This window comes from Phaenicophaeus curvirostris, chromosome 8 (genome assembly GCF_032191515.1).
Source record: "Phaenicophaeus curvirostris isolate KB17595 chromosome 8, BPBGC_Pcur_1.0, whole genome shotgun sequence".
Lineage (NCBI taxonomy): Eukaryota > Metazoa > Chordata > Aves > Cuculiformes > Cuculidae > Phaenicophaeus > Phaenicophaeus curvirostris.
Genome location: NC_091399.1, coordinates 20,592,109 through 20,610,233, shown reverse-complemented (window position 1 = coordinate 20,610,233; position 18,125 = coordinate 20,592,109). Strand labels below are relative to the sequence as shown.

The window sequence follows — 18,125 nt, the reverse complement described above, 5'->3', positions numbered from 1 at the left end:
ATGTTTCCCTTCAAATTATTTGAAGGGTTTTAAAAATCTGTTTTTAAAGGTTTTGTAACAGAGAAGTTGCAGGGGGTGATTTTTGAATGCTCATGTTTGACTTGTTAAGTGGCAGCTTTCTTCTTGGGTTAATTCACTCTTACGTGACTGTCAGACTTGCAGATTTAATAAACTAGGGATTTTATAACTTTGTAAAACAACTTAAGGAATCTGATTCTGTCTTTTTAAGAAAGGGAGGAAGAAATTAATGATAGCTTTTAAATCAGTACATGAAAGTCTCAGAAAAAGAGATGACTATCTTATAACATAAATTTTTTTGGTTTTTAATTTATTTGAGTCTGTTGGGAAGGAAAATTTGTTCTCCGATAGTAGATAAATATACAGAATTGCCGTGGTAAAATACTTTAGAGTGAAATTCCCACAATCCTATTGTTCCTTCTCCCCCCCACCCCAAAATGAGTTGTTACCCACTTTCTCTCATTTTTAATGCGTTACAAACGGTCTTTCCACCAGGGGGCAAGCACAAATGTATTTAATGATCAGTTGTTGCTTTCTTCTGTCCCCATCCCTTTTTGACACAAACTGATCGATGGGTTTCGTACCTTGCGTCCTGTGTATCATTATGTTCAGTTGTTTCTGCTTTCAGTAATCTCACTCATCATGCTGCTTTGCATTATAATCTTGCTGTGTCTTATGAAGTGAGCAGGTTTTAGGAGCAAAGAGAGTGATATCATGCGGCCCCTCAATAAGGAAGCCATGCAACTTGTATGCCGTGGTTGGAAATAGAGAAGGAAACAGTTATGTTTGAGCCATATTTGAATATTCGATTGTGCCATTTCAACAATGTTTGCATTGAACAAAGTGACTGGAGAGCCTGTGATGTTACAGACAGTGCAGGTTCCTGGCTTATAAAATGATGGCACCACAGATTACTTGCCTAGGGAATTTGCTGATACTTCCTATGCTGTTGGAACAGGATTGTAGGCAAAAGCCTAGGTTGCTTTAAGACTGTTACTGAGAATAGGACTGTTACTGAGGAGTCTTTGGTATATGCTGCTGCTCAACTTCAGCAACAGAAGCTGCAAAGATAAAGCATGCTGCTGCAGATACAGCTGATTTACCTACCAACAGTAATCTCTCAGCAAAATAGTAGAATTATTCTGCAATTAAGTGTCTGTTTAGAGTCATAAATTTATTAAACTACCAGCTATTAACCTGACTTTCTGTGGAACTAAGTTATGGATTTTTTTCCCTGTATTAAGTCTACCTAAACTTTCAAAGCAACTTTATTCATTCGCAGCTTTAAAAATACAATAAAAATAAAAAAAAAAATCAGTGGCAGCAATAAAATGTAGCTAACCCAAGTTAATTTAAGGTGATGAGTGACTGCCATTTTTGACACTTTATAAGCATTGTTATCCCCAAATAATGGATTTATACATCTTGTGCCCTTGACCTTAATAACTTTACTGTTCCTATAGAAATGCTGAAATTTTTTTTTTTTCTTAAAAAAACCTGCCACTGTAGTTGGCATCATAATATTGCTCTTCTAGTGCTTTGGAAAGATTAACGACTTGAGCGTGTTTGTGTTTCTTGGCAGTTAATGAAAATGCTTTTTGAATGTCCTGATGAGCGGGTTGACCTGGAGCTTATTTCTTTCTGTATTAACCTTGCTGCTAACAAAAGAAACGTACAACTTATCTGTGAAGGTAAGAATACTGAGATTTTACTCTTTTCTTGGGGATGACGGCACTTTATATATTTTGTATATGTACTTATATAAAAATAATGTATATTTGAGTTATTTATAGATTTACATGCATTTTTTTTAAGCAAAATGCACTTTGTTGGATAATGACTGCAAGTAAATGGCCATCTCCTCCCAAAAATTGGTCTTGGTGGCAGGAGTGACACCAGGGTAGCCACACATGCCCGTATCTTTCATGTGCATGTAGTTCTGTAAAACACACTGGGAAACTAAGGCTACATAGAGAGATTTTGTTCTGTCTGATGCCTAAAATCTATCTTCAGTTAATTGGTGTTTCACCTGCCAATACCAGCTTAATAGCACAGTAATCTCATATAGTTACAACATTCAATTATTTTTTTTTTCCAATTGAGCATCTTTTGGATTCTAGTGATTGTTACGTGGTATAGATGGGTTATGCATCTCATTCAGCAGCTTTCTATGGATTGCTGCTAGCTCTAGATTGCTTTTCAAGTTTCATTGTTTTCGTACTAGCAGTTTTAAGTGGAACATTATTATTCAGTAGCTCTGATTTTCCCTTGTGCTCAAAATTTTCACTACTGAACTACTATAATAAATTGCTAGACTTTGAAAGGGAGAATTGTAATCTATGGATTCTATGGCCAGTAATTCCACTTCAGAATTGTATACATAGCTCTATAGAAGGAGGAGTAGCCAAGAGATCCAATTTTATATTGAAGTTTGAAATGAAATTCAAGTTAGTAGTGCTTTTAGGTAGGCAAGGTGATCTTTGGAAACATAATGGTAGCAGTGGGACTTAGCTTGTGCAGTCAAGTACTCAAAATCTGTGTATGTCTGTTATGTGTGTTTCCGTGTGATGGTCTCTACAGGGCTGGTAAATAATCTTTTAAAACCACAGCTATCTATTTATCCCATGGAGTGGGGAGAGAAGTCCCTGTGCTAGTACCAGCAGCTGTGTGCATTTCTCCAGTAACTGTGCTGATGTGATAGAGAATGGTCTAGAACTTCTCTTGGCCTGAATAACTATTTAAGCACACTTAAAGCAGTTAATTATTTATCTGACATAAGTGTCCCATCAGCACATACAGTCCTAGTCGTTATTTTAGAAAAACTATAGAATTTATACAAAGCAGGTCTTTTCCTGTCAACTTAAACTTGGAAGAAGAAATAGTTCCTGTCTAGGCTTTTTACTTTTTCCTTTTAAGCTTTCAAGAGTTAAAGTTGTTTATTTTGTATGTGGGCGGTGGTTGTTTTTGATCAGCCAGTACTTTCCTCACTTTTTTAATGGAAGCATTTCTGAAGTGTGTGTTTCTTTTCAGGAAATGGTTTGAAAATGCTAATGAAGCGGGCTTTGAAATTTAAGGACCCATTGTTAATGAAGATGATCAGGAATATTTCACAACATGATGGACCAACCAAAAGCCTGTTTATTGTAAGTACTATCTGTTACCTTGTGTGTCTCTGATTCTTCCTGCTAGAATAGACTGTCTTTGGAAGGCTGCTGTGTTTTGTCTTTACGGGGTGTCCAGCTTAAGTTTTCTTAGCTGCTATTGGTTGATTTATCTTTTGTTCTATAAGACTGTCTCCACTGGTAGATTGGGGTTTGGATCCCTCACTACAGGAAAAACAGGTCTTAAGCTGTATCCAATAAATCCCTGTTCCAAAACAAAACCAAGCAAACAAAAAAACCCAGCTGCTGGTGTGCAAATCATAACAACTAACAGTTATCCTAAATCTCTGCTTTTAACGATAGAGGGCAAAATAAAATGGCGTTTGGTTGTTTTTTTCCAACTGTGCCATGTGGTTTGTATAAGTTTATAATAAAAAATTTTGAATACTTAAAATATTCAGTTAACTGTGTAAAGCTGCCCTTTCAAAAGACGTGAGGGAAGCACAACATCCAAATTGTGGAAATTTTAGTCATGTTGTTAAAATGAAGATTGAATATCAAATTGTCTTAAAGCAGTATGGAATTACTGAGTAGATTTCATGACCCCCTTGCAAATCTTTGATTTATTTTTCCACATCTTTTGGAAGAGGACTCCAGTACTGTTGCTAACACGATATAGTGTTTGCTATCTTCTTTCCCTTATTTTCTAACAGCTTTCTCAAACTGTGTCTGTAGTAGCCACTTTTGGAACATCCCAACAAATGATCTACAAGTCTTGAAAGTGAAAGAATGAAGGGGAAGAATGCTGAAATGTTTTCTTGTATCATTCTTCAACTGAAATTGAAACTGCCTAATTAGCCCTCATTTCAGGAGAAAAATCTCCTTGGTGTTGTTTTTTAAAAACTAGTTTAGATTTGACCTAGTTGAGTTCTGCAGAATCCCAGATTGTTCACACAATGTTTGTTGCTGTATTTTCTTTAGGATTACGTTGGTGACTTAGCAGCTCAAATATCAAATGATGAAGAGGAGGAATTTGTGATTGAATGCCTGGGAACACTTGCAAATTTGACCTTACCAGATCTGGACTGGGAACTTGTGCTGAAAGAGTACAAGCTGGTTCCATACCTCAAGGATAAACTAAAACCAGGTCTGAACAAAGTTTGATTAGTCTTTCAAAGTAGAGTCCCTTGAAGAATACTTAGAGTGCTCTTTCCGAGTGGAGTCTGTTTACCTTTGTAATTTGTGGTTGTTTGAGAAACAGCGCTAAAGAACAGAATGATATCTACAAATAAATATACACTGCCAGAAGATTAAGAATTGCTAAGAGATGATACTTTTTCCATTCTAACTTACCAGGTGTTGCAGAAGATGACCTTGTTTTAGAAGTGGTGATAATGATTGGAACAGTTTCTATGGATGACTCTTGTGCTGCTCTGCTGGCTAAATCTGGAATAATTCCTGCGCTTATTGAGCTTCTTAATGGTATATTGCTGTTTGACTTTAGTTCTTGTTTTTTTTGAGAAGTTTAGTTGACGTAGCTGTGCTGTAACTTGAATGCACCCTTCATTTTCTCTGGGAAGGCAGGGGTAGGTGCTTTTAATATGAAAAGAGGAGCAATTACCCTGTTATTGATAGACCACATGTTGATTTCTCTCTAATAGATTGATTTTTCCCACAACTCTTGTTGCAATCTGTGGTCTTTCTGCTTGACTGGAGCAGTGAAGAAAACACTCATTTTGTGTTGTCAGGAGATAAAATCTCAAGCATAGCACTGAACTGTCTAGCTGAAATGTAAGAGCTGGGCTTTCTCTCAGCATAAAGAGCTTCTCCTTATCAGATCTGAAATTGTTTGGGTGTGTTTTTTCTTGCAGCTCAGCAGGAAGACGATGAGTTTGTCTGCCAGATTATCTATGTATTTTATCAGATGGTCTTCCACCAAGCCACCAGAGATGTCATTATCAAGGAAACCCGTATCTTTTTGAAGATTAAACATTTATTAATGAATGACAGCCAATGTTTTGTCTATATTTCTTTTGGATAAATGTCCTCATCTGAGAGGTTTCTTTGTAAATGGTTTATTTCAGCTAAAGAAAAAATCCAAGCAGCCTAGGCATGTAGAGGGTCTGTGAGATCAATGGTAAAGATTCAAAGTTAGTTTGATTGTGAACAGCGACAAGGAGGATTGCTGGACCAGATGACCCATGAGTTCCTATCCAATCTGAATTACTGTATGAATTTGTTTTGCAAATCATAGTCAAAATCATAGTCCATAGAAAAACTTACACAGAGCATAAACAAACTTCCTGTGCTGCACCATTGTATATTGATACTGCATAGCCTGAAGTTATGTGCATTAAGATATTTTAATAACAGTCTTTCTTATATCAGTCCAGACAAATAATGCCTTCTCTGTATTTTTGGACTACTCCTTAATAATGCTTTTGCCTTTAAGCTTTGTGGAATATCTGAGAAGGCATTTGGGATGGTATTCCTTTATTTCCTGGTTTAACTGCTGGGCGGCTAGCTTAAAAAAGAATAAATTGCCTCTCTTTATATCCACAATGATAAAGTGCCAACATTTGAACACTTGAATTGCATAAGGCAAGTATTAATGCAGTCATTTGCACAATAGATTATCTTCAGTATTTTTGAGACAAATACATTTAAAAACATTTTTTCAAGCAAGTAAACTCCTTAAATATTACAGAAGTAACAGTCTCAAAAGATTAAGCCATTCCACAGAATCTGTGCCTTTTGGACTAACCCATTAGATGCCTGCATTTCCTGTAACAGGCCAGAATGTATTTTCTTTATAAGGGGCATGTAATTTCTCTTCTGTAATTTTGAAGAATATTCAGGTATCTTAAAATGGGTTGTTTGTTTTAAAGAAGTGGGTGAGGGAAGGCTGCTGAACTTCACATGTGTTGGAAAATTCTTGACAAAGGTTATTAATGAAATTTACTGTTGGAAGAACCCATGGCTGTGAAAAAAAGAGCTTTTATCCTTAACAGTTTCTTTCCAGAGGCTCCAGCATATCTTATAGACCTGATGCATGATAAAAACGCTGAGATTCGCAAAGTTTGTGACAACACCCTGGATATTATAGCGGTAAGTCTGATTTTTTTTTTTTTAATCATCTCTCCTTCAAGAGCCTATTTACATGAAAGGTTTCTAAAAGAACTAAGCACCAATAACTTAGTTCTTCTATGAAGTTTCTAATCACATAGGTAGATCAGTTTTAGTGGGACAATGACAATCATTAATCTAGGCTGTGTACCAAACTTCCAAAAAGTGCGTATATACTTCAAAAATTCATACCAGTTAGCTTTACACTACAGAAGTTTTTAAAGTGTGCTTTTATTCTTAAATAAATTAATCATGTTACATAAGTATGTCAAGCTCTCATTATTTCCTGGTCTTCCAAACAAATGGCTCTTGTTACATAGCAGCTTTTATTCCATGTTTCTACATTGCCTGGTGCCAATATTTGTTTCCAAAAGAAAATGTGGGCAACAGTCCTGAAGCTGGTTATTTTCTGCTGGGGGAAAAGTCAGTATAATATTGAATTCTTTAATATTGTCTTTCACTCTTGGATAGCTTTCCTTTAGCTACATGACTTAGTTTGTCCAGCTACCCGTTGATCACAATAAACTTTGGGACAGATGCTTGATATTAAACTGTTGACTTGGAAAAAAACAAATACTAAATTATATGGGGCTATTGCTTTATCAGCTTGTGTAGTATCTATAATCTGCTTCTGGGGTCCTCAGCTCTGGAAGTAGTAATATTTTCTAGGGTTTTTTTCTTTGAAGTGAAGATACTGTGAAACTAATTCCACTTAAAAGATGCATTTTGTTGTTAAAATTTCTCCTGGGCTGTTTAATTGGATTGACTTCTATTGGCAAAAAGATATTTCAGCATTTCATTGTGCCTTAAGATTGTACAGCCTATACATCCTTTTGGGTGTAGAGTAGCTATCATGAATTTAGGCCTTACAGCCAAGGGGAACTTGGCTATGAGTCAAGAGTAGCATCTTTGACTACTTTAATGCTTTTCTTTCCATTTAGTTAGTTTCTTTAGTTAAATGACACAGAGTTTTGTTCTCTGAGAGGTTTAATGTAGTGTAAGACCTAACTTACACTGCACCACACTGTAGTCCATTTTGTCTTTTGCTGTTCTATTCAATACTAATGCCTTCTAATTTAATATTCATCTGAAAAAGTAAAATGTCATAACATTTTCTTTTTGTCTGGCTGGTTTTGCTTCATGGAGGTATTGGAATGAAAATCACGCTCCATTAGTTAGTGGCAAAGTTTCTGTTGATGTTCATTAAGGGCAGTATTTCTACTATGATGAATTTGCATTTTGTCTATTTATGATGGGCATCATGTTCAGCTTACCAAGATCAGTTATTTCCAGGAACGTCCCCAATAGAAATGGAGAAATTTTTATCCTGTTGGTGAGGCTGGACACTGAGTGCTCACAACACTTGTTTTATCTTGAGGCCAGTGAAGTTTCCAAGTGTCTCAGGTTGATTTGTTCATATAGGAGAGCTTTACAATATGATACGTAACTTTTCAGTAACTGGATCCTAGTATATGAGTAGTATCATTAAGCAACATTTATTTTGGAGAATCTAGAAAAAGAATTAGATTAAGACACAACTTCACATTCAGTATTAACATCTGAGTAAAATGTACTCTGGGTTTTTTTCTCTTCCTAAGAGAAGTAATCTTTATGCTAGGTGTGAATAAATAAGTGCTATGATAAGAACTGGAAAGACCTATCAAATTGCAGGAAGCACTAGACAGGATTTCTAGGGCCTTGAGGAAGAATAAAGGAAGGAAATGACACGGTACTGCTGTTATTGCAGGTAGGGGCAAAGATAACAAGCACTTACTTACTGGGGTGAGTTTGTAGGGTGGCACATTTTTTTTTCTTTGGTTTTGGAGTAGTGCCATGCTTAGGATGATGTTTGCTGGTACGTTAGAGTTCCCTTTATGAGAAGGTCTTTTCAGCTTTAATATCTAGCTGTTAGGTGATTAGTTGCATGAACCGTAACTAACACTGTGCCCAGACGGGGAATTGGACGTGCAATATGCCCCCCTTTCTGGAAAATGGAGAACATCACTAATTAATTGATTGCTTTCTCAGCAGTGTTGTCAGCTGGTTGCACATGCTCCCAGTATCAAAAATCATGGGCAACAAAGGCAACGCATTCTAGACGGTGCTGGGAGAAAATATGAAATATGAAACAGTGAGTTATCAGAACCTCGTTTCCTGATAGCTGCTTTGCCATTCAGCTCAGAGGATATGGTAAAGCAGCCTGTAAACAATGAGGTGTTTAGTTGTGTGGTGGTTCTACACAACCAGTATCTTCGAAGGTGTTTAAACTTACATAGTCTCTAAGATTGTGAAATTTATCTGTGCTAAATGCACAAGAAAAACTCAAGTTTTCAGTCTTGTTCCATACCTGCTGACAGGATTAGTTCCTCTGATGATAGAAATCAGAAACTAAACGTTAGAGAAAAGAGATTTGAAAGTAATTTCTTCTCAGGGAAACAAATGCTTCTTTCATTCCTCAGTAAGCTCTGTGTAGTGTGATTGAAATAACACTGAAGGAAATCAGATGCCTTATAAGCCTTAGGGGAAATATGCTTTCTGTAGTAAAATAATTATCACAGAAATTACGGAAATCTTATGCTAGTGATGATTTGTTTAATACAACTTGGCTGGGCTCTGCCATTGATGAACTGAAAAAGATGTGCTGCTGTAGCATTTGTAGTAAATACTGGAGAGTCTCACTGGTAGATGCAAGATATCCCTTTTGTGCAAAAAAAAATCTGTGTTGCTAATTTAGGAATGCTTCAGTCTCATGTAGTGCCAAGTCTTGTCAGGAAGTGGCTACGTTAGTGTACTTGTACACTTAGAGTGCGACAGGTCGCATGGCTCAGCTGAAAGCCTGGAATCCACAGCTGGTGGAGGAATCGCCACCAAATGAAGTTGCTTTTTCCTCTGCCTCGGAAGCCTGGACACCTGCAGCTCAAAGCTTCTAGAAGATTGTTTACTCCAGAGGGTTTTACTCTGTTTGCCTCAGACTATATTGTCAAGAACTGAGGGGGTTATTTGTTTTTCACGTTTCTCATTCTTTTTCTGTTCCTAGCTCAGTCTTATGATTTTCTTCATTTATTCAAAGGGTATTTAATTAACCATAACCAGGTCTGTGAACTGTGTAGTTAGAGCCTTTCCCTTCCCCAATTTCTCCTCATTTTCCTGTTAAGTGTTTTTACATCTTTGAATCCAGGCTTGCTGTACCGTCTTGTTTCTGTTATGATCAAGAGTGGATTATGGTGCTTTATGCAGAAGTAAGATGTCTTCTCCATAGCTACAGCACTGTTCATGTGATTAGGGAAGGGCCTTATGCCTTAGGGGTTCTTTCAGCTGCTGATTTTTGCCCCAAGTATGTAATGAATGCCAAACAACATTTGCCTCATATGGAAAGCTGTTTTAATGAATGGCTTGCATCTTTCCGTGTTAGACAAGTGCCCTGACACAAATCCTCCATGTTGGAAATGCTGGAATTTCACATAAGAAGCAGGAATGTGCTGGAAGCCCTCAGTGCTCTGGAGTTTGGGGCCAGCTGTGGGAGATGTTGGCCAGCGCTCTCAGAATCGAAGAAGAGCAGACCCCAGGGGTCTGGTGTGGTCTTTATTTGAATAGGCAGCGTAAAATAGATAACCTTTGACTCCAGCTTGGTGTTTGCTTTCCATGAATATTGCTGTGCTCACTCCAGAAAAGGAGTTTCTCCCTTCAGTTGTCAAGACTCTCCTTCTCTGTGGTGTCTGTTGTTCCTGTTTTTCTCTAGCAATCACGAATACAGAGGTGGATAGAAGACCACCAGAGTGCTTGCTCTTTGGACTTGCAAGGGTAGGAAACCCCGATCACTGTTACTTTTATAAGAATTTGCAAATAAGAAATGTTACATTTCTCCAAATGAAAAAAAAAAAAGTTTCTCTCTTTAGCTGTTGACAATATAGGATTCCTGTGGTCTGCTTGCATTTCATGTAGGTGTCGGGGGGCATGAATGTTTACTCTTTGCCTTGCCGTTAGTTTCATATCGTGGATTTCTGTGAGCTTCTTAGCAGAGTATGTTTAGTGATGAGGCTGATGGGGAAGAAGTGACTCTGGGTTGTGCAGGTGTAAGTGGTAGAAGGATTTCTCGTGGCCTGTGAATGAGTTGCTCTCCGCTGGTGCTTACCCTAAGGTAGATGTTAGAGACACTTGCAGAAGGTGATCCATAACATATGTTTCTCTCTTTGGTTTGTAGAGGCACATAGTTCATGTGACATGCTTAACTTCTGGATAGCTAGACAAGATAAATCTTTTCTTTCTTAATAAATGGTTAATTTAGCCTTTCATGTAAGTTATGTGTTTTAGGGATGGTTAAATAATGAAGAATGTAACATATCATGAAGTACAGCCTTGAATATAATGAGCATTCTACTTACTGTATAGCAGTTTTAGTTTAGTATGAGGAATCGAATCAAATGAACCCTATTACAGACCCAATTAAGGGGCAACCACATTAAAGTGAAAAGGAAAATCTGTTTTTCATCAGTTGAAAGGGAACACAAAGCAGATCTGTGTGGCTCTGTGTTATCCTATAGTGTGTTAATCAGATACAAGGTGTGACGGAAGCCAGTGACAAAGGGGACCCCTGATAGGGAACAGACACGCTCTGATAATAGGCCAGTTAACGCTTCATAATATTTCAGTGGTTAAGTAGTAAACAAAGTTGGAAGTAGAACTTCAAAAAGGATGGCACATTCCTCATGGAGTTCAACCATACATCTTCTGTGACACTTCTGGATTTATGGAAACCGAATGTTGAAAACAGTGATGTCAGGGAGCTCCGAAGAGAATAAAATCAATTTTCAAGACTCCTCCTTTTATGTTTCTGAGCATGCAATATGCAGGGAAGGTGGGAGGTTTGGAGCATGGACATATTCTGTCCACTTTCTTCTCATGCCCTCACCCGCTGCTTTTCTAGTAGTTTAACTTTTAAAAGGGCTGGAGGGCATACAGCTATGTTTGTGTCTCTGTGTTAATTTAGTTTTCTGGTTTCATTTTTGCAGGAATTCTTTAGTAAATGAGGTGTTCATGTGTTTAAATAAACAAAACCCAACAAAACCAACCCCTCACAAAATAAAAAATGTAGATTTTTAATAGCGCAAAGTATAATTACTGGAAGATTTGATGTTTTTTAGGGAATTGTTTTGCTCTAAACTTCTTTAGTTTGCTTGCTTTGTTCCTTTTGGCTGTATTCCTCTATTTACAGCTTTTCTTCTATTCTGATGTTATTCCATTAATCATTTGCCCTGTGGTGTTTCTGCATGTTTCTGTTGAAAATCTACAGACATACTCCTGATCTCACAGTACTTAGATGAACAATTCTGTGCTGAGGTTATATAAATTGTTCCAGATGATTGCCAAGTGTCCTTTTCTAGGATTTTTGCCAGAATGAAGCTCTTGAGAAAACCTCTAACTGATCCGATTCTGGTGTGGTCACTTCTTTGTTCTTGTTGCTCATTCATAGTGAAATGCAAGTGACAAATGTAATGGAGCAGCCAAACAGCTTGAACTGATAGCTTGGGATTTTTAAGTAATGTGTGAATATGCTCAATCTTACAGCCACTAATTTGCCAATCAGTTGCTGATCCTGTTTTCCAAAATTTAGGTGAATGATTGAGGTAAAATACCTGGGATTTTTTGGCCTTTCAATATGTGATAAGAAATGTAGAATACATAGGAATATTCATCCCTGTTGTTGTTGTCTAAAGAAAAAAAATCGGTCAGTGTCTGATGAATGTTAACTGATTTAGTTAGAAGGATGCAAGAAATTAATGTCTGCTTGTGACAGACGTTCAGTCTGTTCAGACAGTGGCGTGGAATGGATCAGAGATGTTAAGCAAGTGGGACTGTAACTTTGGGAAGATTAAAGTGTTTTCAAAGTATGTTTATGGCAAATATGAATTTGGTAATTTAGCTGCTGGCCTTTCTGCTTTTGAGAACTTTTTAAGGTAAACAAGGTAATGTAAGAGGGATTTGTCTTTCCCACAGATTAATCTAATTTGCTGTTAAATTTGTTTATTTTCCCACACTTCTTTGCAATTGTGACTTCTGGAAATAGTTTTCTTAAGACTACAATATGATTTCTGGCAGTTCCAAGGTGTTTCTCTAAAGCTTGCAAGTAATTAGCAGCTGCTGGAGGCTGATAGAGTAGCCTGGCAGTGGCAGCAAGGGAGGTGTTTCCAAGATGCTGGGCAGATGTCATCATTGAAAGTCACATCCTTCATTTTTTTGTGGGTCATTTCATGCATCTCAGTGATGAGCCTGCTTTTTCCAAGAAAACTCTTGCTTTGCAGTGTTATCTCTGTCCAGTTCCATGTATGGAAGTTATGCACAAGACCAGATTTTGAACAGGACCACTTATATGCCAGGATGTTGCAGGGAAAGTCTAGTAATTAGTGTTGATCCAAAGTGGAATTAGAGAAATTAAAATTAATTCCATAGACTGATTAGAGCCCCAGATCTGCAGGTACTTGCATGGATGCCCCATGAAAAGGGAATTTACATTCTGCTCTAAGCCAAGAGAAGCTTGCCGTATCTCAAATAAAACAATTTAAAACCCTGCTGCCATAGAGGAAGAGTTTGTGGTTCCACAGTGCAACAGGATTCCCCTTGAAATCTTGGATGCTTGAGGTACTCGTTAGCAATGATAAAGAAGCCTTTACTAGAATTACTGGGCCATCTGGTTTTTGTATTATGGACGAGTCAGAAGGGTGGAAACTGCACAGGGTGGAGAGTGTGCTACCTGTGCCAGGTTCACAGCAGTAAAGACAAGGTAGGTTGAATTTTAAATAATTTTAAAGGCTCAGGTTCAGTCTGTAGGGTCTTCAGAATTTTAACTTCATCTACTAAGCCAACATACTCTGGCTTCACTGCTATTTTTTGACCTCTGGTACAGACAGAACCTCTTTTCCCTGCCTAGCTGGAGCAGTTAAAGAGCTTCTGCAGCTAAGGCTTTGTAGCTGACTGTGTCACTGCTCTTTATCCTCTTCAGAGCTAAGTAAAACAGCTTTGCAAAACCTTAAACTAATCTAGCTAGATCTCCAAGGAAAGCCCATCTAGATTAAAAGTCTGTCTATGTTAACCAACGTGAGAATTAAGAAATGCTTTTCAATTTTCTTTCTTTTGTAGTTGGTTTAGAAGACAGGGAAGTGGGACCTGTTTCACAAGGATATTTCTTCCCATAATTAGAAGCAATTTGGTTATGAATCTTATTCTTTTTCACAGTCCTTTGATTAAGAATGTACTAACCATGGTGCATCATTTATAAGTCTTCCCAAATTGATAACATCTGCAGAATTCGCATGTTAATGTTTCACATATAGTTAGCTCTGCCCTGTCTTTCCAGTAGTAATGGGAAACTGAGTGTTATTCACAGGTCCGTGTTCCCTCAATGCCAATCAGCAACCCATATTGTGTGGCCTGTTTTCAAGAGCCTTCTCAACAGCTGATTCCAGTGTCCATAACCTACATCACTTCCTTCTGATGCTCCTTTATATTGAATACTGCATCACTTGAGTGCAGTCAGGCTGTAATTCAGATCGAAATGTTGTGCCTCTGCGTATTGTTCCTGCAGTGGCCAGGAGCTATGTCCTGATTTCCTCAACTTTCTGGAGAAGTGCCTCTCAGATTTTAGTTTTGTATCTTGAATTCCCATAGCCTCTTTGTTACAAATCTTGTGTACCATTTTTGTGACTATGCAGTTTTAAACATATAAAACTTAAAAAATTTTACAAGAAATTGAAAATTAAATCCTGTCTTATTTGGCTTCGTGAAGCAAAATAAAGATTTAGTGGTTTTATCACCACCTTTTTTGTTGTATTTTCTAGTAACTGGTTGCGCTAGTGAATGCTCATCTAATGAGGATGTACAGGGTATTTGGCCAGCATTAGGAATTGATTACTCATCCCTCATGAAAATTGGCAGTAATTAGCTTTTCTGGATAAACCAAATGAGGAGACTGTGATGATGGAACTTCTCTGATCTGAGCAAGATTTTTTTCTGGATGGTGTAAAGTTACAAACCATGAACGAAAGATTGTACTGCTGCATGTGCAGAACCAGAATAATGCCTGCTGCTTGCAAAGTCATTCCCTTGTTTGCTTAATGTACTCTGCAAACTGAATGGAGAATTTGTCGCTGACTCCTGGAAGTTGCATCTTTTGCTGACATTAAATTCTTCTGCATTCTCCTGTTAAACCAAAGACCTCTGCCTTTACTTCATCCCAAAATACTGTGTGGTGATTTTTAATAGGAATATGATGAGGAATGGGCTAAAAAAATCCAGAGTGAGAAATTTCGATGGCACAACTCTCAGTGGCTGGAGATGGTGGAGAGTCGGCAGATGGATGACAGTGAGCAGTGCCTGTATGGGGATGATCCTATTGAGCCCTACATCCATGAAGGGGATATTCTGGAAAGACCTGACCTCTATTACAATGCAGGTAAGGCAGTATCTATCAGTATTCAGGACTGGGATTGCTACCTCTGTGTTTGGAATGAGAGCTTGGCCTGGGGCTATAGAAAGAGGACTGATTTGAGTAAAGATGCCCTAGCCTTGTTCTTCATGTCCCTTTCTTGTGTCCATAGCTTGTTTGCTTTGCAAATGCAAGCATTTTCTCATCCCTGTTAAATTCACAGCTATGGGATTTGATGCTGAATTTTGTTCTGCCTTGTGTGTTAGTCCTGTCACGGAATTGCAGATCTTGATGAAAGACTTCAGTTGAGTCACATCAAACTCTAGGTTTCTAAGCAGGAGCAATCATTCTGTGACTTGCAGCTAATCTGCTTGTATGATCTTTGCTGTGATATATCTAGGGAAGCGTGTGAATTTTGCTTAATCCTGTTAGTAGTGTATTATGGCACATTTGTGGGGGAACTCAAGTGGAATCTGCTTGCTCGCTCTCCTTTATAAAGATTTTGTAGTTACTAGGAAAATAAGAGTTGCCATACTGGATTAACACACTGATGTATCCAGTCCAATATTGCCAGCTGTTTCAGAGGGAGGTTCATAAAACACTTCAGGAGACAATCCTGAAACAATTTGCCCACTGGATAAATGTCTTCATGACTTCTCATAACTAGAAGTTGGCTTATGCTCTCAAATTAGTGGTTTCATATCCTTTTCAAACTTCTGGATGAGTGCTTGTGAATGGATTTTTTTCTTAATTGCTAGGTTTGAGTCCATGGGTTTTTATTTTCCACATAAGTGTCCAGTCCTTTGCTGTGAGGCATGGGTCACAAAACTATTACTCTGGAGGAATTTGTAGGAGTAGTAATAAGACAAACCAACTAAAACCCATAAGCTTTACTTGCAGCTGCTATGAGAAGATAATTGTGTTCTCACTAGCATTTCGGAAACTACTCTCAGAGGATGTCAGAACTTAAAGATTCTTTTTCTTCTGATTTTGATGGCATAGTCAGCCATAGCAACTTGCCCTTTTAGTGGGTTGTGTTTGGTATGTGTTTCCCTTTTAAATCCTGCGGCTTTGTCTTGCTTTACTAGACTTACAAGGTTAGCTGTGTGAGCCACTGTGTTGTACGGTACCAGGGTCTTTTATTACACCAAGTCTCCTTTGGGCTTGCTAAGTTAAAGAGGTGCCAGCATGCCTGTTGTAGGCTGCCCTTTGCAGTTCTTTATAATAAACCTTTGCTTATTTCATAGAGTGATTTCTTTTCCCAATAGTATGAGCTAGAGGTGGAGTGGCATCAGTAACAGTGAATTTCCTGGCTTTTAATCATTTATGTTGCAAGCTGAATGTTATTTGAACAAAGATTTTTGTGTTAGGATTGATATTTGACCGGGAAGGAAAGGCAGGTTTCCAATGATGTGTTCTGCACATGTTTGAAAAGTGTTTTTGTTTTTAAAAGTATAAGAGTAGGTGATTATATTCAAAATACAGATTCACTTCTCGGATTCCTTCCAACAAGCGCTGGTAATGGTGTGCTTCTGAAATCTGCTAGATTTATACTTTTGAGACGTGGCTAGAGGGGACATAATATTCCTTTGGAAAGGCTATGGGTTGTTGTACCAGTTGGAGTAGACATTTGGGTTTCTGAAAGACAGCGTTACTCTGTCAAAAAACAACAAAAGTACAAATCTTTGTGCATTCAGAAATGAACTGCTTGTACTTCAATTTTCAGGTTATTTCTAAAATTGTCACTGATGGCTGATGCTCAGTACAAGTCCCCCTCAGCTGTAACAGTGGAGTTCACAGATGGTGAGAGGAGTTCCTCATTGCAGTGATGCACTAGCATCTCTTGCAGAGGAATTTAAACCTATGTGAAAAACTTGGTAGAATCTCTGAAGTTACCTTCGTGAGCTCAGTGTCTCTCTTGCTCTGGAAGTACATAACCCTAATTTATGTTGAAATGTACATAACAGCAGATGTCCTTTAACTGTGTAATCACATTATATGCAGCTGATGCTACCCATGTGCTTTCATTTTCCTGTAAATTCATGTGAGCCATAACTCTGAGCGTTATGGTTTGAATGTTAGTGCTTTTGATTGAAGACACTGTAAGTAGCAGTAGCTCTAGCATCAGAGTTAAAATTTAGTGCTTGCTTAGTTGTTTAAGTCTCTCAACTTTCAAATAAGCTTTAACCAAACATGACTATTTAAAATACTTAGTCACTTAAATGGATTGCTTTTGATCAGCAGTGCTGCAGATATAAAAATGCTAACGTTTCCACTCGGTTCTTTTCTCTGAAAAGTATAGAAAAGGTGGTGAGATAGGAAAACTTGGCACAAATGTTAATCATAGCCAGTTCAGCTTTCCTTCCTCTTTGGTCATTTTACATCCATATGATATCACAGAGCACTCACGTCTCACTGAACTTGCTGAAAGACAGTAATACTGATCTGTGCCAGATTACTTGCTTGTCAAGTAATACTCTTTCACATGCTGTGTACACATGTACGCAGTTAGAATATAGCCATGTACAGCTATCTGACGCTGCTAAAATGTAGTCTGATCAGGGCTAGCATTTTTCACTTACAATCTGTTGTTTTGTATTCCGTCACTTTCCCTTGAGGTATTATCTTCTAAATGAATCTCTGTAGCACCTCATCAGATGTCTGTTGGAAATCTAAATGTGTCAATTCTATTCCTTTTATCATTTGTCACTATATTATCTTCAAAAAACTTCAGGTGAATTCATAAAGCACAGGGAGATTTGTTTGAATGCCTGACTCATCATCTCTAAGCCCTTGTGTCTGTAAGTAACTTCCCACTGCTTCCTGCACAGGCAGTTTTAGTAGTTTTGAAACCACAGAGGTTAAGCTAAGTGGCCTGTGACTCCCTGGATCTTATCTCTCTTCTTTTAAAGTGGAATGGCATTTGTAACTTCCTAGTCATTAGGAATTTCTCTCTCCTCTCTGTTAAAGTATTGGTCTGAATGTACCTGTTTCTGCCCTGTTGTTATGGGGATGCTTTCTGCACTGCAAGCCTGGGGTCACTTCCATACAGCAGTGGAGGCAAACTGATAGTCTAGGGTCTGTTTTAATACAATAGGTTTTTTTTATCGGATTAGATGGTAACACTAATTACCAAGTAAAAACTGTGCCCTTAATAGTAACAAGAAATGTGCTTTGTGAATGGGAACAGGAAAGAGTTAAGCTGGGCTGTCATTCAGCTGGGGTCAATCCACTGACTTTACTTCAAAGACACTATGGATTTATACTGATGTAACAGAGGGAAAATGTTAGTCCCCTGATTTTCTTCTCTTCCTTTCAAAGCAAGCAGACTGGGAAATCTTTAAGGAATGCTACTGGCTTTACAAACACTTGCATCTTCTTATGCCAGTGTTTTAATATAAAGGAAGCAAAAAAAACCCCAACCCTGTAACCCATGTTCTTGGGAGGATATCCTGTAAAAA

General features: G+C 37.9%; 1 protein-coding gene across 1 annotated transcript in view; it reads left to right on the top strand.

Moving 5' to 3' along the window:
• The window catches only part of KIFAP3 (kinesin associated protein 3), a 69,447-nt gene that overhangs the window by 31,142 nt on the left and 20,180 nt on the right, over nucleotides 1-18,125 (top strand). Inside the window, exons 12-18 of the mRNA XM_069862736.1 lie at nucleotides 1,601-1,709; nucleotides 3,049-3,161; nucleotides 4,101-4,266; nucleotides 4,476-4,601; nucleotides 4,991-5,089; nucleotides 6,142-6,227; nucleotides 14,502-14,691. Of these exons, the coding sequence (XP_069718837.1) occupies nucleotides 1,601-1,709; nucleotides 3,049-3,161; nucleotides 4,101-4,266; nucleotides 4,476-4,601; nucleotides 4,991-5,089; nucleotides 6,142-6,227; nucleotides 14,502-14,691 (889 nt within the window). The remainder of the gene's footprint in view (nucleotides 1-1,600; nucleotides 1,710-3,048; nucleotides 3,162-4,100; nucleotides 4,267-4,475; nucleotides 4,602-4,990; nucleotides 5,090-6,141; nucleotides 6,228-14,501; nucleotides 14,692-18,125) is intronic.